Source organism: Pleurodeles waltl, chromosome 9, assembly GCF_031143425.1.
Source record: "Pleurodeles waltl isolate 20211129_DDA chromosome 9, aPleWal1.hap1.20221129, whole genome shotgun sequence".
Taxonomy (NCBI): domain Eukaryota; kingdom Metazoa; phylum Chordata; class Amphibia; order Caudata; family Salamandridae; genus Pleurodeles; species Pleurodeles waltl.
Window position 1 is genome coordinate 327,852,050 of NC_090448.1, and position 20,090 is coordinate 327,872,139.

A 20,090-nucleotide genomic window follows, 5' to 3' on the forward strand; every position below is an offset into this window, starting at 1 on the left:
GTCACCTTATGTGCAAACTGCAATCAATTTTATAGGGATTCTGATCTAACATTCATATTTCTAATTATAGCAAAGGGCATAGATTTACAGACACATGAATATGCTAGTTAATGGCATGCTCTAAATTGTCTTGGACCCACAACCCACATGTGTATTGTGTAGTGTTACCCTTCTTCAGAACTTTTGTGGGGCAAACTTCCACAAAAATACATTGAAGCATAAAGGAAAAGGAGAAAGAAAAATGGAAGAATAGAAGAAATAAAAAGCAACATCTTAGAAAGTTTGCTAGATATACCATAAATACCAAGTTGTACATCTTTTTATCTATATGATTAACGTATTTTCATATTTCCAAATCTATATTGTTTGTCAGGAATTAATACAATACTGGAACAAATGTTTGAATCATCATCAATGTTTACATCATAAAAAAGATAATAGTTAGATGGGGTAGACAGAGGCCAAAACATTCAATTTAAATTAATTTACCCTTCTGATGAATTGATAACAATCATAGACCTGGGTGAGATTGTAATTACGCCAGAGTAATTTCTGAAATTCCACTTCACTCTTTGAAAAGGAATTTCCAATAATAATACGATGACCTCCGCTTCCGTAGTTAAGAGTAAATTGAGGAAAGATATTGTTGCATTTAGTGCTTTTTTCCTAGTGCATAATGCATCTTCGCATCCATTTTTGACAAGATGGGGCACATTCCATTAAGAAAATAGCACTAAATATGGGATTGCTCTCCATGCGTACGTCTGCGTTATCTTGCTGAATTTTTAGGTAATTCTGGATGATTACACAAATAGGATTTACACAACTTATGCCCATGCTACTTACAGTAGCAAGGCTGCTGTTACTCTATCGTCAGAACACAATTGTGGATGCTAAGTCTTCACATATGTATATCAATCTTATATTAACTAGGCTGCTACAGCTCTTTTCCGAAAGTCACATGGATACAATGTAAGGTGATACATCACTACATATCTCAAACCAATATTTACATAGAATTCCATGTTAATGTTTTATTTCTGTAATATACCAACAACATTTTCAAAAAATATAGAAAAAAACTAAATAATCAGGAACTTGATATTGAAATACAGAAGTCGTCATCTCTAAAAGTTAAGTTCCTCACAATCGTGTGCAATGCAACATTAGTAGGGTACAAATTTTATTATCTTTGATATTATCAAAGACTATTAATTATCTAATGTGGGATTCTGAAGTGGAGAATAAATGCCTACCTTCACTCTTGTCTCCTTTTGATAGGATTCATGGAAATTATTCCTACTAACACAAGATAAAATCCCCTGTTTGGATTTTTCCTTGTATTGGGTATGTCCCTGTGAAACAAGTAAATATTATCCTCAAAGAGTGAAGGATACGCAATACATAAATGAAGCCATTATATGGTGCTCACTTCTCACCTAAAACATAGTAATTATGTTATCCAGCAATCCAGAGCCATGACAAGAAAACTTACCATTGCTGATTTCCAACACACTCTGTTCAATCATAATACATTGTGTGCCACAAATATATAAAGTCCTAAAGAAACTGTAAATCAGTATCAATTTCTCACTCCATCTGATTCAGTTTAAATAAAACATTCAAGCTCCTTACTCATTTAGAACTAAAGAATTATTCAGCCTTCCAAAATCATCCACAGGGAGATATATTTTTCCTATGGCCTTTCTAGTGGCATTGTGGTTTCATGATACGAAGCCTACAATAAATTGTAAAATATAAACAATAAGAATACTATTACCTCATTGAAGATATACATAATCAACACATTTTCTTACATTAACCTGTTCACTTGTTAAATTATATTGCCCACCATTTGACACTATTAGTTTATCACATGTTTCTGCTAAAACACCCACTACATATAGAAGTGGTCAAACCGTTTTTTTATGTTCCCACCGATTAATATAGTGTGTTTCATTGGGGCTTGTGATATTAATTTGCATTTCCCAATGTTTGCAAATATTATTTGAACCCAAACTGTGGCTAACTTTAATTGGTATCTAAATTAAAAATAAACATGAATTAGAGACCTTCATTTAAATTATAAATGTAACCTTCTCTTACAGTCCAACCAAAGCAAACATACATAACATCTAACTATATCTTATAAACAACATCTGTAACTGGGAGCCAAACCCTTATATCGGTTTAAAAGAACATTAGTCCTCCTTCATCCTTTGCACTTCCACATTACCCTATACAGCTGCTTAGTCAATACACAGAAACACATCATGGCTAAAAGCATTCACTGATTTTTTTTTAAAGGAAACAGCCATTGGACACTGGCCAGGAAAATAGTTGGGTACTAAAAATCATAACTCAAAGAATACATATTCTCATCGCCATCACTGTAAGCCACACACTGAATCAAACTTCCAAAAGCTGGTTTAAGGTCAAGGCCTCCCAAACCACTCCTTATTACCATCCAATCCACAATCTATCAAATGCACTCCATTCATCCCCACATCCTCACTTTCTGTATTACTGTATCTCCCAAGGTGGAGATCATACCCTGGTTTGAAATTGCACATACTTATTTGGGGGAGTAGCTGAATGGCAGATAAGAATCTAAAAAGCAAATTTTCATCACCATCTCAAAAAGTCATTCTGGGACTTGAACTCACAGCTGTAGCTAAAGCATGGCAAACTTTGCTAATTGCTATTGTTGCCCCACCCCTCATACAGTGTGCATCAAATAATAGATATATATATACATACTTAGCGTTGAAAGATGGATGATAAAAAAATTCTATATAAGGGAAGGTATAAGAGAGAACAAATCAACTGAGAACTGTGTGTGAAATTCATGATACTCAGTCCGCAATTCACTGTCCTCAAATTATCTATCCACGAGGTCCACCTGGCCCTGCATTTTGTTCTCTCTCCGCCCTCTATGTTTAACTGTTCTTTGTTGAATATACAACAGGATGACCATATTGATTTCTTTATTGTTGTAGGCAATCATAAAATGCGTAAATAAGGTGGCCTTTGATGTTCATTTTTGATGGCCTTAATATGTTCTTTTCATCCTCCTTATAGAGGGTGACATGAAGAGCCCAGATACTGTTCCTTTTCAACACATGTAAGCAAGTAAATATGATACGTTGGTTCACAGTTCATGATATTCCATTTTAGACGTTCTGGATTTGTCATAGATGTATACATTTGTAGTTCAATTTTTTTATACTGACAGCAAAAACAGTGATTACACCTGTAGAACCATTCAGGTTTCACAGGTATCCAGCTAGTTCAATGTTTTCAAACATACAAAAATGTATCACTATGACTTAGGGTATTTTAAGGGTTCTGCCCTTCTAAAAGTCACTGTCTGTTTTTGGATACTCAATTGCTTTTTGGAAAATTCCAAAACTCTATTTGTCACACAGAATTGGGTTAGATTTGCCTCCTTAAAAATATTTATATATTTGTTTAGCATGAAGCATGGCTTATCATCCATTCAGCTGCCTTTGTCAATATTCTGTCTGGATAACCTCTGTCACAAAAATGTACACATAGTGATCTCTTCTTCAATATAGCCTCTGTCATTACTAAAGTTTCTTTTGTGTCATAATAGCTCAATACAAGGATTGTTATTTTTTGGTTATTAGGATGTCCCATTTTATAGTGTAAAGCACTGTTGACATATCTGCATTTCCTAAACATTTCACTGTGCAGTCTTTTAACAGACCCATATTACTCTCAATCCATAAGTCTGATATTACATTTGTTTTATTTTAAAGTTAGTTTCACGTTAATGTGGTTGCTGTTTGAAATCTATATACTCTTAGTGAATCTTCATCATTATTTCATAACATTAGCATATTATTATCTTGCCATAAATTACATCCATACCACCACCATGTATGATTTTGTTCCAGGCATGCTTCCCAGTACTTACTTTGGGCTGGTGGTTGCAGGTGGAGCCCACCAGCACTATTTTTGGGGCTGCACTTATTTCTCCTCATCAGACTTTAATCCAGAGCAAGAGAGAGAAAAGCACACAAGAGGGACAGAAAACATACAAAAAAACACACAAGAAAAGGAGAAAGCAGGGATGTAAAAAAAGCAGAAGAGTGAGATAAAGAGGTTAAGCAGTGGCTTAAAGAGAATGAGGTGAAGCAGCTTTGGCATTCACTACAACGACAATAGCATCAGCAACTTTCTTGAGGGCTTTTAGGCCATATTCATGTTCTATAATAGTATAATGACCTTTGACATCCATACTCACTAATCAAAAATTACCTTGCTGTAGGATAACATAACTTTTTTTTAGGAGATCTGTCAAATCTCTAATGCATGTTGGGAGAGTTACAACCATAGGAGCCAAAAATTGATCTATGTTTTTGAAACGTGTTCAGTACTTGAGATTGTAGAACTGCAAGGAGGAGACTCACCATGTTTGTGTACTTTGGGGAGGAAAGAAATGATTGGGGCAACCGGATGTTTGACATCTAAGTATCAATATTCCTCTTCCTCTTGGTTAAACGTTCCTATGTCACACTGTTTTTTTCAATAACACAGATATTGCTTTTTTTTGTCTCTCTACTTCAATCAATTATCATGTACTTTCTCATAGTCCTTATTTGTAAAAAGATGTCTAATCTCTTCCATATTGAATCCCCTTGAAACGTTCAGCTACTTATGTTCTGTGAAACACTATTAACTGCTAAGAAACAATAACTGAGAAATCAAGGTATTAGATTCCATGAAACCCTGCTAACAGTTTTAAGTATGATAACTAGAAAAGCAATGTATCAGGCTTAGCTAGAAGAAAACATTAAACAATATATTTAAAAGCTGAATCCTCACCTTGCACTGAAGTTAAATATGTTAACACCATTGGCAATTGTGCATTCCTATGTAAAAGTGCACTTCTCAATAAATGAACATGTATAATGAGAAAAGGAAAATATGTAAATGAAAAACAAAGGAATTCTCAGAATGATAACAAAGCCTATGCTAGGAATATGTATGTATATACTGATGCAATATGATACATTTAAAAAGGCTATAATATGCTATTTCTATTTTAGCTAGTGTAGCTTTATATATAAAACAAATCAAAAAGGAATTAAAAGCACAATCTGATTAAAACTGATTATACAGACAAACAGCAGCAGTTTCACATTGTCTCTATTAAGCACCCTATGATATGGGAACACATGGATAATCTCAAGCCTGCAGAAACAGGCACTATGCAGATGAAAATTAGGATGGCTCTGATGAAAAAAGAAAATATTTAAATTCCAGTGGAAATTTGTAGGTTTTCTCAAGATTACTCTAACAAAATGAGGATGCTGAAACACAGGTCAAAATGGTGTCAAGGGTGTCAGTGGTAATTTCTGAAGATGAAGTTGAAGAAACTTAGTGGTCCAGTTCTTACTGGGGAAGGCACAGGTGATTACACAGAATTATTTCTCAGATGTCAAGAGACATCTCTGGTGGTTGTTCTAGCAAACCTATTTTGCTAAAACTATTTCATAACAGGTTATGCACCAGAAAGCAGGTCTCACTTGGAGTGGTTGGACTTTGTGAAATGAGAAAGTCCAGTTCTTGCCTTGCTCAACCTGTTCAACAGGTCTCCTTCAAAGTAGAATCCCACTGCTTCTCACCATCGGTGTTCAGTTGGGTAGAATTCATGTTCATTCATGTTGGCTTTCGTGCTGGCTTTATTTCTTCCCTAAGACAACACAAGAATTGCACAACCAGTTCTAAAAAGTGCAGATGATATTTCACCAAACAGATGTGACAGCAAAAAATTGAATATGGAAGGAATTAATTCAAGTATAGCTGTAAAGTCAGTCAATAGGCAAGATTCAATAGTTTTAAACACATGGATTTCCCTGTTGTGTTAAAGGCATGGAATATGGTGTTCAATAATTCAGCCAAATGAGTCGGAAACTGAGTCTGCAGGAGTTGCTGAATTTACGATGAAAACCGGGCTGTTTTCAGGGAAAATGTTTTCGCCACAGAGGTTAAAGGGACCTCTTTATATGTAAGAATTGCAACTAGTTTGTTAAGTATATCAAAACATGTATTTGCCATATCTACATTTGGTCAGGGAACACAAAAAGCTTTTTGGGGAAGAATAAAATGTACCACCACATAATGTTACAGTCTTTCGAACTGTTAATACATATGCAAACCAGGGACAACCCACAACATTCAAGTTTTCTAATCAAATATGGACCATTTCCTAGACACAGAAACCTCCGCAAAGTATGAACCACATTAACCAGAAAGCACTGTGAGGGCTACTGAGTAGTGTTTCACAGCTGAAGGCTTTTGGTGAGTGCCAGCTCTGTTATGAGTGCTTCCAAATGGAGGTTTGTGCTTTCTGCATTCTTCAAACTGTATGATAAGAGGGAATGAATGAAGAAGGTACTGTAATGAGTTTAGTTTACAAGCAAGGGCAGGCTTCAAAGGGTTACAAGCATCATGAATAGGGGTATCATCACAAAGGAATTAATCCCCTAGTTGGTTGGTGCTTGCACATGTACTAATGAATGCAGAATTGTCTTTTGTCCAACAACTGAATTCAAAAGGGAATTTCCAAATGTGTAACAAAAAAAGTATTATGTATGCTTTTAGACCATCCAGGGAGTATATGTTTCAGACATTGTAGAAATGAAATGCATTAACTGGCAAGGAAATTACTCCATGAAGAAGCCATGTTAGTGAATCTTCTCCAACCAAAAACAGAGTTCTCTCTAGCTGATTTTCAACAACTGGATGCATTTTAAGAGCCTGCATTTTATGACGTGCCAGATTACAATGGAACAGAACAGTACAACAAAAGAAATGCACCTGAATTTTAGTGCTGCACAAATCCTATGCATGCACCCACAGCTACTAATTTCAGGTGAATGCTAGCCCTGTTACACAGACTCTCAGTTCAGATGTTCAGTTCAAGCAATAGCAGCTCTGCATACCACTGAAGAGAAAAGAAGTAAATAGTTAGCATAATTCTGTTCATGCCTTTCCTCAAGAGACTGGAGACTAGGCTTGGGGAACAAGGCCTGCTGTTGCTTACATGTGAGATAAAGTTGATACATTACTTTGCCTCCTGAGAATCGTGTCCCAATTTAAACCAAAAACTGTAGTAGCTCTCCTGCTTTGAGTTATGATGTGATGACCTACTTCTGAAGAAAATGAACTGTCCAGGACAGTGTTGCTGCTTCCACTGTCCAGTCAAACCGAAGATGCATTTATACCATGCCAGAAAGTATCCATCTGCATCTCTCTCATCATTTCCTCTGCGAGAGGTAGTCAGCACTGCTGAAATGGAGGACTGCACATAATAAGAGAAACTCTTAAGAGCCTCAAAGCCAAGATACTAACATCTGGTGGGTTTCATAAAGCACTCAATCTTCTAGAACCTATTTTCCCCTTTGTTTATATGATCATGTTGATCATCGACCTTTCCACACTTCTGCTGATGTTGACCCTTCAAAGATTGCAAAGGTTATCTCATCATACATGGTACCTATCTGTATGGCTGTACCTTCCTCTTTATTGTGGATGAAACCAGCTGAAAACGGGTAAGTAGCTAAACCATTGTGGACTATCTTGGGGACACTTAGGCTGGGGACACTTTGCCAATGTTTTTGTCCCAAGTGACTAAAGTATCTCTGCAACTGCCCTGGTATCCCACGTGATCTGGCACTCCTCCTGAGTCCCCAACAGGAACCACAGTAATGCCCAAAGAACTACAGTTGCTGCCACGTGCCAACACAGAGAAGACCCAGTATATGCACAGGACATTCTGAATGGGCCATGGAAAGCAGATCTTCAAAGCTGAGAATGAATAGGTAGATCCAAACACACAGGTATTTCCTGTGCCCCTTGTTGAACTCTTGTGCTACAACAGGGCTGCAGCTATTTAAAGAACTCAAGATATGCTGGGTTTGGCTAGAAAGACATGTTACTTTGAATGCTATTGAATGTTTACTAACCTATTGAGTCTAATAGGCAACAAATGTCTTCTTTTTATAAAAATATAGCATTAAAGGAACATTACAATTATTGAGCGTTTTTTGCTACCTGCATCTGAGTATCTAAACCTAAACCACCATTTACGAGTAAGCCTTGATTGTTTGCACTGATACTGCTTCAAAATCATAACCTACAAAGGAGGCACTTGGCAATTTAGCCAGCTTGTAGTGGTACATAATTTCTGAGGTTTCAGAGACAGCTCGCAGTAACTGTTACAAAGATTTCCCCATTGCCCCAGAGCTTCCAAGGCCATATCAAACTTACCTGATAGATAATACACCCCTAAATGTTAACCCCCAAATACAAAAGGTTTTGATACACATGCTACAGTGTTAATAGCGTTTTGGCCTTGTGCCACTCCTGAAAGTTGCCTTTTGGGTTAGCAATGCAATGAGTACCCTGCTCCTGGACTGTAAAATACTAGATGAACTTTGCTCTGATTGTGTTGTATAGTGACTGTATTTGTGGGAGCCTTGCACTGCACAGAGCAACACTCGGATTAGTAACTCAGTATCGTATCTTAGGTGGGTATTGAATATTTTCTGTCTTGTGGCCCTTAATATTTTTAAAGGAACTGGAAAGTACAAGGAGCTAGAAAGTTCTGACAACTGCTACTATTATGGATATTCTAGGATATTTCCTAACTTGACATGAATTTGTATATTTGTAAACCTCTACAAATCTTTGTAACAGGCAATATCAACAACCGTTTTAACCTTGCTGGAGCTGAAATGTTTCACAGTACCTTCTCCTACACACCTGATGGCATATATGATCCTTTGACCTTTGAACTTCTCATCAAAGTGACAGACAACCCGGCCCCTCAGTTCTCTACCACAGCAACAGTGATAATCCATGTAGTGCCATGGACAACAACGGTGCCCACCACCACCCTCACAACGACGGTAAGAGTTGATTTTAATTCTATTCTGAGAGTACCGTCTAAAAAGTCTCCAGTTAATTCAGGCAAATATGGTTTATTTCACAGAATCAGAAATTGTAGGGATACATGATAGATTTTTTTGTGACAAAAAACCTGAACACATTTCTCAGTGCTCAGAACAACTATATCATTTATTCTATTGTGATTTGTGGATCCATCCCTCTTGTTCTGGACTATTCTGCCTCTTTTTTAAGAAACAAACACTATTGATCAAGAACATGCCTTACCTGTTATCAAAGTAGCAGCCCATGTCTATGAGCCAGTATTTTCAATTCCATTACATTCATTGCTGTAGAGTAAGGGCAACAATCTTTGAGACTATCTCATTAAAGTTAAGTGGCTGCAGTGGAATATTTACTTGCATGTGTAAATGCATAAATGACCTAGAGAAGTGGAATTTGATTGGGTACTGTGTGTTGGAGACTGTTTTTGATACTTGAGCTCTGTGTTGGAGAATGAGGTGTTACTTTAATTCAAAGGGATGGTGCTTGAACGTTGTTGGTTCATCATTCGTTTGAGGCTAGAATATGTAGAATATGGACCTTATTTAAAGTTTGGCTGATAAGATACCCTGTCATAAATGTGGCGGATATCCCATCCACCGTACTTCAAAGTCATTGTAGCCTATGGCACTTGTAATATGGAGGATTGGATATCTGCCATGTCTTGATAGTGTCCCATCCACCAAAGTTGAAATAAGGACCTGTGTATGCTGTTAGCATTGGTACCTACTAATATATTATCTGTAACATGAACAATCCACAGAAGTCAAATGTTGCATTACAAAATATATTAGCGTTGTTTATAATTGCCACAAATTTCTTGAACAGACATGAAGTTTGATAGAGGCAAACAAAGAGCTGAAAGGTTGAAACAGCCTTGATATTATTTGGGATTTTTATAAAGAACAGACTATACCAATGCAACCAATGGCTGTGCAACAAGAGTAAAATTACAATAATGGAACCAAATGGAAAAACACAAGTTGCAATTAAATGAAAAATAATCTTACACCTCATATAGTTAGAAATCAAATCCCAAATAAATACTCTGCAAAGAAGCAGGATTTCAGGACGTTCGATTTCATTTGAAATGTAAATATTTAGCAAGAAGTCTCATGCCGTAGGAGAATTCCAAATGGATATCACTATCACTATTACAGTAGTTCTCAGCGAAAGCTCCTCCCCAGATTGATTCATAACCTTGAACATTCCCTGCCACCATGCTGAACCATGGAAAATAAATGTTAAATTATTTATATTTTTTAAAATAAATAAAGGTTTATTCTTTCACTTTATTTAAATAACATTTCGAATGTGAGGCTACAGAAAAATATATCAAATCCGCCACACTTAAGAAATGGGTTTATACTTCTTTAAAACATTTGATAGAAAGTAGCCTTTTTCACAGAGAAATAAGCCCCTTGGCAGGCATTAGACTTCTGTTCTTTTATCAAGGGTCAGTCGTGCAGCTAAATTGTGTGTGTGTGTGGGGGGGGGGGGATGCATCTGTGTGTTGCTGCTTGATTCAATGTCTGATGTCTTTTGAGTTGGTGTTTGGCCATATCTAAGCTGAGTATGGCTATATGATGAGGGCATGTGATTGTATGATGGGAACTGTGTTGCCATATTATACCAAGCGTTGCATTTTTATGTTAGCTATTTGGTACATTATGGTGAATGTGTGGTTTTGCGATGGTGGATGTCAAGTTGAACAAGGATGGGTGTGTTTCTTTGTGTTATTACTTATAGGGTGTTATATAATGGTAGATACGTAATCAGATTATATTTTGTGTTTATGAAGCTCTGTGATGTTGGTTGATCTGATACATGATTGTATTGATGTATGAAGATGGGTATGTGCACATGTTTTTGTGAAGAACAGACTATACCAATGCAACTGGTGATGTGAACTTCATCAATTTGGTTGGTGTTTGTAGTTGATAAATACATTCAATCCACACAGCCCATTTAAGGCTCTTTGACAATACAAAATCATAAATACAAGCTGTATGCCTGGCTTACACGCTGGGCCTTGATACTGTTTTAATGAACCACATTTTAACAAGCCCTCTCCTAATATCATTTTTGTTTTCGCAAAACATCAACTCTGAATATCCACCCCATCCGTCCAGCACAACTTTCAAAGATGCAGTGAATGTCCTTTAAAATAAAAATGCTTGTCCAGTTAGAAGTTGTCTTGATATCCATTTATCATACCCCTTTTTTGAACAATTAAACAACAAATGATTGGGTATTTGTTTCTCTGACAAGCAGAGTGAATGACGAGGAGTAAATATCAAAACAACTACGTTTTTTCCCCATGCACATTTTGCCATTCATCATCCTCCTCACTCTACCTAACCCACCACCATCATGGGGCTGTCCTGTTTGAAGGTCAGTGAAAGGGAAGCATGCTATTGGTTACCATTGTTAGGGCTAACAACCCTGGGGGTAAAATTTGGAACCCCAGGTGGGAACCCACCACAAAGCACACATGAACATTACTGATGGCTCTGACTAACTGACAGCAATGATGACATAAGTTTTTCAAGCAGCGACTGCAGGAAATGTTTAGTTGAAGGTAATAACATCTGGGTTTGCACAGCCAGGAAGCATGCGAAGTGCCCTGGCCTTTGGTGAGAAAAAGAGGATTGCAACTCCTACCAACCTAACCTTGCTATGTTACTATGAGCATGTAAGAAAGTTCTCCTAATTAGCAAATAACTCATTTTAGTGTTATTTCTTTGCACTGATGCAGCAATGTACACATCTGATTTTTGGATTTAAGTGGAATACAAACTTCCAGATTATGAGTAGTTTAATCTGCACCTTCTACTTCTAACAACCAGGTGATTTTTTTTTAGAAGTGCGCCATTAACTGTACCCTCTAGCATCTCATCCATAAACAAGCCAGGAAGATGCAACACAGTTTTGGTACTTATGTGTTCCCTTGAAGTAAAGAAACAGGTTTGCATACAAAGCATGTACATCAGCTGTTAGTCTGCTCAGGTGTGGATGCAATGAGCTTGTAAAACAGAATCAAACTTCTATACCTCTAGAGTACAAAATACCTCAATCCTTACTTTGCTTATGGATTTAAAATGAATGAAAGGAAACTGATGGAATCTAAAGCAATATGGATAAATTAAACTAGCCTAACAAACTTCTGATATAATTGACAAATAAGTTAACTTTGTTTTTTTAATATTTCTGGTTTTAACATATACATTTTCCTTGATCCTCTGTATCCCTCCACCTGCAAAGTTCCTCTTTGTATGTGCTGGCACATTTCTTCTTTTGCAGGAATCAATGCCTGACAAGGTCAATTAATCCTTGGACCCAGCATTAGGGTGTGGAGAACAAGTCATTAATTTTCAATACAAACCAATTCAACCACACACTATGACCAATGTGGCCATACACAGAAAACTCCAGTGGAAAATAAAGTTAAGGGGTTTTATATCAAGCTTAGACTCAAAGTCATGTAGACAACTCTCAAAACAAAGTTATAAAGATACAGAACCACCAAGGGTTGACTAAGGCGATGAAATAAGCTCAAACTAACTAACATTAGAAGATCAAAGCACTCCAAAAATACAATACAGAACATCAACAGAATTACTGATGTACAGAAAACAAGCACTGCTCTGTTTTAATAAGGATTAAGGTAATTGAAATCATCTAAGTGCAGCGAGTTGGACAAGGGAAATCCCTACAGATTATCCAATCAAGGATTAACATGTGCTGGGCAGAACACATGTGGGCAAAAGACAAAAAGGCAAAAAGAATTTGGAAAACAAATCTTGAGTAACCGGTCACTAACTAAAAAGGGCAAAATAAAAGTAAAAAGGGAAGGCATCAGCATTTCAGGAGCTCAGTCAAGAGTTTTTTCTGGTACAAGGGAAAACATTCTAAGTCTCAGGAAATCATTTCAAAGGGGCAAGGGCAAAGAGCATTGCACCTCTAAGAGTCCAAGGGGTTCCACAAAGGGGAATGCAGATTCAGCTTCTTCAGGGTTCTCTCTGACCAAAGTCCAGCTTGGGAAACTGTATAATAAAGTTCATAGGTCAAGATGATTCATCAGTCCATCATTCTATCTGATGTTGAAGATGTAATATCCAATAGAAATCAAAATGAAACACTGGTGACAATACTCAGGTTTATCATTAGAAAGGTGTCTATCTGGACTCATGCAAGATTGAACGGAATATATTGTCAGTCCATAGTCCTAAATGTTCAGTCCTCAAAGACGACTGTCCAGTCTAACTATGTGTAAAACAATAGACATCTATTATCAAGTTAGAATTCTCATGAGAATGCAATCTGAAAGAAAGGTTCTCGTCAGCAAGATGACTAGACATTTTCTTCACAGTCACGAATATAAGGCCTGCAGGCCTCACTTGAGCTAATGCAGATGACTTAGAACATCACATTAATACATAGTAGTAATACACATTTTAATACGTAAATTATAAGTTTAACATCAATCAACTTCTATTAGCCTCCATGTTACGGTAACTTTTAAATGAAAATAACTGTGTCAAATTTCTATTAATGCGGCGCAGAGCTGCATTTCTCTACTTTTGCATATGAATTTAAAACATTTCACATTAGAAACCTTCTATCGTTTTAATGCAGACTATTATTTTACACTTTAAAATATAAGAAGATAACAAACTAATTCTTCAATTATGAAATGTTATAGCTGTACCACAGGGGTTTCATCAGTTAGTCTAGAGTGCATGCATACCAACATTGCTTCCCATTGCATCACTTTACAATCAAACTATTAGTACTTTAATTAATATAATGCATTAAATGTCATACATAGATGATAACCGTGACATGAGGGACAATACTGAAATTTCTCCTACATCATATGTAATAACAAACTGGAATTATTTTTTAAAAAGCCCCGAATGAGATGATAGCAGAATTTCAGACCAAGAAATACTAAAACACTCTGAGCATTTAAAATATTGAAATATAATTGAGTGGAGACCAAAGGGAGTGAACAGACACAACTGAATAGGGAGAACAAACAATGAGGAATTCTTGAGGTGTTAGAAAGACTAAAGAATCGCATAGGGATCTGGAAAGTGAGGCCTTAGCAGTTGGCGGGGCTCCTTGGCATGGAAACTCTATCTGTTTATTTATTTACATGCATCTTGTTACAGGACTTGGGTGATTCACACAACAATATGAAACACCTCCAAGTAAATATGCTTAAAAGCAAAAAACATACATGGACTAAAACTATTGGGCAGAGTCAACTCCCCTGTCACCTGATAGCGCGTCCAGTCTTTATAAATTACTTATACTTGGACACGCCGGAGGTCGGTGAACCTTTTAACCGAGTTGGGTTCTCCTCATCCAAGAATAGTTGGATCACTTGAATCAATAATCAATAACCATTATAATCAATACACAATACTCAATTAATAGATCAAACAACACATTAGGAATCAATAACAATCAGTATTTGACACACCATGACCTTTCAGCCATGAATAACCACACCAGTTTATTAAAAGTTAATGAGTTTATTTCCCTATATTAACAAAGCTAGCCCAATGTATGTAAGTCTCAAAATCAAATGGTATATGTATACGAACATTAGTAGAGGTCTATAGAGTCAGAAGAAACGCAATCTACGCAAAATCTGGATTATAATGCACTCGGTTATAGCAATGCAGATCACTAATATAAGCAACTGATTTTGACTAATTGCATACATTGGTCAGCATAACAAGATTTCAATTTAGCATGGTGCATCAAGTGAACACCTCAACTAACCTCTAATTAGCATTGGCATGTGGGGTTTCATGCAAAACTAATTTAGTCAACATAATTTTAGAAAACTTCTAGCTTGGGCCCTGTCAAAATAAGCAGTTGGTACCTAAGAAGGAAAAACACATTGCATAATACAATTATCCTTTCATATTTACCAAATACAATCAGCAGTCAAGGAAAAGTCTTCATCCTTCAGGTGCCGGTTCGATCAGCATGGGGCAGATTTCAAAGGGGCAAGGTTAAAGCAAGTTTCCTTGCGGCAGCAAGGAGAATGGGGCAAATTTTACTGCATGGACAGGACGGGGCAAAATTAAAGTTAAAGTCTCCAGGGTGAGAATTCTTAAAGTCTCTTTCTCTGCGACAGAGAAAAGGAATCAAAATGTCATTTAAAATGGCGTCTTGAATCTGGCTTCAAAATGGCATCAAAGAAAAAAGAAAATGGCTGACTTCTCTTTGTCCGGTGGGTTTAAGTAAGATACATTCCAAATTCTTCAGGGTCTTCCATTGGAGGGTTCATAGGGTGGCTTCCTTTTGACCAATGAATAGTGTCTTTCTCTTAGTACTCATTTATGCATGAGCTGTCCTTGGAGCCTTGGAACACAAGTTGCAACAAAGTTTGCCAATTATTTCTGTATCAGAGTCTTTATTGTCTGCAGAAACTGACCTTGCTTCAAAGGGGATGAAACTAGCCTAGCACGAAACCTTGAGATAAGTGTATTAGTCATTTATACTGTAAAAATACAACCTTAAAGTAAAATAAGTTTTTGTTAATACAAGTGAAAACCACGCAGTTAAAATTTGAGACCAGTCAACTAGGCCAAAGCCTCTGCTAAATTTAAGCTAAGCATAAAACACTTTCAACAAGAAAATCATAGAATACATTTGCAATTATGACAGATTACTACATTTATCGATTCTTCATGATTAATTAAGCTCGTTTATAATAATGGCGAACTACCTCGTGGGCACATTTTCCCTCGTACATGATTTTTCTTTACTAAAATCACACTACCTTATACGATTTTGTGACATGATATATGAAAATTTGTTAGTCTTTCTTTTTCTGCTTTATCAATCCCTCCTCTGATGACTGATTATGTCATCACATCAAATCTCCCATCACAAATTTTATTTCATTAAAATTCTGTCTTAGTAATTTGGCACTTCAGTCAATTCCCTCTTCCTTTTTGTTCCCTTTGATTTTTCTATGTATATTTCTACTATTTTATTTTGTTCTTTCTCTTCTCTTTTCCTCTTGCTTCTTGATTTCAATATTTTAATAGCTTTCCATATTCCCCAAATACCTAATAAGCAAATTAATATTATTAATATTCCTTTTACTATTTTCAGTAATATTCCGTTCCAAATGTTGCTGAGCCAATTTCCCACGGAAGCAAATCCTTTTCCAACCTTTTCCCATACTCCTGGTTCCTTCAATTCTTTCAAATCTGCACTCTCAGTAGTTAAATTTGTAAGCATTTTCCTAATTTTCCCACTGTTGTCCGGAATATAAGAACAACAGTTACGTGCACTAAGCATTTTGCAAACGCCTCCATTCTTTGCTAAAAGAATGTCTAAAGCAAGCCGGTTTTGAAGAGTCATAGCTCTTTCTGCAGCAAGTTCAGCATCAATCAGGATTATGGCTCCTGAGAATTTTGTCAGCATGTTATCCACAATAGTAGACAACTTTCGTATTTTGATTGAATTCAATATGACTCCTACTGAAGGAATCATCGCTCCAAATATATCTCCTACCACACCAGAAGCTGTCTCCCTTTTCTGAATGCGATGTGATTCAGACAGCTTTGGAAACTTCTTTAAGTCATCCAGTTGATAAATCTTTGGAAATACTATTCCCAAATAAAACATCCGATACCATCCTTTAGGAAGACGATAATAGGCGTTAAGTCCACAAATATAATATACACCTGGAATAACTGGGTCTTGTCCATTTAGCATGAACGTCCACTTAGCCTGAAACGAAAATGTATGTTTACATTCACTCGTTCCCACAAAGATTGTGTCATAATACGATTTAGGTCTATATACACAAAGTTTCCCTATATGTAATGCATCTAAAGCTAATTTCCCTTGTGTCTTTATTGCGGCAAAGGCATAGTTATCTACAGACGTTCTTTTGTGTAATTCCCTTTCTAGTTTTACCTTTACTATTTTCCTTCTATCTTCAGTGTGATCTAAAAAACTATTTTCTACGGGTGAAAGTAAGCATGTAAGGTTGTCTCTATGAGCGTGGACTACAGAAAAAGGCAATAGTGGTTCAAAGAAACCTCTAACTAATTTTATATAATAATCTCTTGCTGTTTTACTCAAATATTCAATTATGGGGCTATATGGAAAAACGACGTCCTGATTGGAATAAAAGTATTGAATATACTCCTGGTTATAGAATCTGGTTAGTAACAAACTACGTGAAATTCCATACGTAAGAGGCATGCTATGATATGTCACTCCTTCTATTACTGAGGTAGGTATTTGGGTGCACACATAACAATCTTTCGCATCCGTTGTCTCAACATACTCATTCAGCAAGCGATAGAAGACGTTAGAGGAGAGCTCTTTCTTGTCGTGTAAATATTTCTCGTCTTGTTCGAGTTTCTGCAAAGGAGTTAATTCAGTAGGAGTTTTAGAAGTAGAAGCATCATTCGCGTCTCTTTCATTCTTTCCATGCATTCCAAAAACTATTGCTATAATTATTAGTACACATGCAGTTATTAGACCTATACACATGTATTTACAACATTTCATTTTATGTCCTTTTGTAGTACTGCCTGCCATGATCTATATAGAATCAGAAAGTTGAAGACACCTTATCAAATCAGATTTGCATATATATATATATATATATAAAGCTGAACAAGTTCAATGTTCACACGGTTTTCTTAAGCAGCTTAGGCCCTCATTCTGACCTTGGCGGTCGGCGGAGAGGCGGCGGTCGGACCGCGAACAGACCGGCGGTATTAAAAATGGCATTCTGACCCTGGCGGGAACCGCCAACACAGCCCGCCAACTTAACACTCCGACCGCCACAGCAGTACAAACAAACAGCGCGGCGGTTCCCGCCAACAGCCCGGCGGCAGACAAAGTACCGCCCACCCTATTACGACCCACCAATCTGCCACCTTTTCCGGGGCGGGAGCACCGCCGATAAGAACACGGCGGAAACAGACTACGAACGGGAAAACGCTCACCTCTACGCACTCCACGCGAGATTCCGGCAGTATGGAGCCAGAGTTACAGGTCATCCCCGCACTCCTATTCCTCCTCATATACCAGGAGCACGCCCGGCGGCGCGGAAGACATCGGTGAGTACTGCACCTACGACACAGGGGAGGGAAAAGATTACCGGCACACACCCACCCACCCACACCCACTACAACACACACATCAATGCATTCCCACAGATCACTGTCACAACCCACAAACCACCCCCCTCCGAAATAATGCAAAGACCAAAAGAAGAGATCATAAACGGGCAGATATATTGAAATATGGACACCAGTAATCCAAATAAATAAATAAACTATGTACAAAATATATACAGCTACTAAATGTAGTCCAACCACTGTCCGTGGATCACAGGGGTCCTGTGCAAAGGGGCAAGGCCCAGTCCCACGACAAGAACTCCACGGAGAGAACACTGCAGGGGCATCAGAAAGAAAATAGGACAGGCACCTCAGGGGGAAGGGAAGGGGGGGCACCTCAGCCACTTGAGTACACGACGCCAGATCCACGAGGGGACTCCATGACCACTGGCCCATCCTGGGGAGAGCAAAGCCACAGTCCAAACAGTCCATACAGTGGGTGGCCTGCCCACTGGGCCATCCTGGGGAGAGCAAAGCCACAGTCCATACAGTCCATACAGTGGGTGGCCTGCCCACTGGGCCATCCTGGGGAGAGCAAAGCCACAGTCCATACAGTCCATACAGTGGGTGGCCTGCCCACTGGGCCATCCTGGGGAGAGCAAAGCCACAGTCCATACAGTCCATACAGTGGGTGGCCTGCCCACTGGGCCATCCTGGGGAGAGCAAAGCCACAGTCCATACAGTCCATACAGTGGGTGGCCTGCCCACTGGGCCATCCTGGGGAGAGCAAAGCCACATTCCATACAGTCCATACAGTGGGTGGCCTGCCCACTGGGCCATCCTGGGGAGAGCAAAGCCACAGTCCATACAGTCCATACAGTGGGTGGCCTGCCCACTGGGCCATCCTGGGGAGAGCAAAGCCACAGTCCATACAGTCCATAACAGACCCCACTGCCACTGGAGGAGGCAAGTTGGCCAGAGGACATCCTGCAGCCCTGCCCGAGATAGATCCTGCCCTGCCACGTCTGCCAAAGGGCCAGCGGTTCTTGCCCTGAAGGGCCCAGTTCAGCGGTTCTTGAGACGGCGGGGCCCAGTTCAGCGGTTCTTGCCCTGAAGGGCCCAGTTCAGCGGTTCTTGAGACGGCGGGGCCCAGTTCAGCGGTTCTGGAGACGGCGGGGCCCAGTTCAGCGGTTCTTGCCTTGAAGGGCCCAGTTCAGCGGTTCTTGCCTTGAAGGGCCCAGTTCAGCGGTTCTTGAGACGGCGGGGCCCAGTTCAGCGGTTCTTGCCTTGAAGGGCCCAGTTCAGCGGTTCTTGCCTTGAAGGGCCCAGTTCAGCGGTTCTTGCCTTGAAGGGCCCAGTTCAGCGGTTCTTGCCTTGAAGGGCCCAGTTCAGCGGTTCTTGAGACGGCGGGGCCCAGTTCAGCGGTTCTTGCCTTGAAGGGCCCAGTTCAGCGGTTCTTGCCTTGAAGGGCCCAGTTCAGCGGTTCTTGAGACGGCGGGGCCCAGTTCAGCGGTTCTTGCCTTGAAGGGCCCAGTTCAGCGGTTCTTGCCTTGAAGGGCCCAGTTCAGCGGTTCTTGCCTTGAAGGGCCCAGTTCAGCGGTTCTTGCCTTGAAGGGCCCAGTTCAGCGGTTCTTGGGACGGCGGGGCCCAGTTCAGCGGTTCTTGCCCTGAAGGGCCCAGTTCAGCGGTTCTTGAGACGGCGGGGCCCAGTTCAGCGGTTCTGGAGACGGCGGGGCCCAGTTCAGCGGTTCTTGCCTTGAAGGGCCCAGTTCAGCGGTTCTTGAGACGGCGGGGCCCAGTTCAGCGGTTCTTGCCTTGAAGGGCCCAGTTCAGCGGTTCTTGCCTTGAAGGGCCCAGTTCAGCGGTTCTTGCCTTGAAGGGCCCAGTTCAGCGGTTCTTGCCTTGAAGGGCCCAGTTCAGCGGTTCTTGCCTTGAAGGGCCCAGTTCAGCGGTTCTTGCCTTGAAGGGCCCAGTTCAGCGGTTCTTGAGACG

The 20,090-nt window shown here is 39.2% G+C and overlaps 1 protein-coding gene across 1 annotated transcript in view; it reads left to right on the top strand.

Annotated features, from left to right (window-relative positions):
• The window catches only part of LOC138259247 (cadherin-related family member 4-like), a 329,970-nt gene that overhangs the window by 221,496 nt on the left and 88,384 nt on the right, over positions 1-20,090 (top strand). The window contains exon 14 of the mRNA XM_069206849.1: positions 8,731-8,942. Coding sequence (XP_069062950.1) covers positions 8,731-8,942 — 212 coding nt within the window. The remainder of the gene's footprint in view (positions 1-8,730; positions 8,943-20,090) is intronic.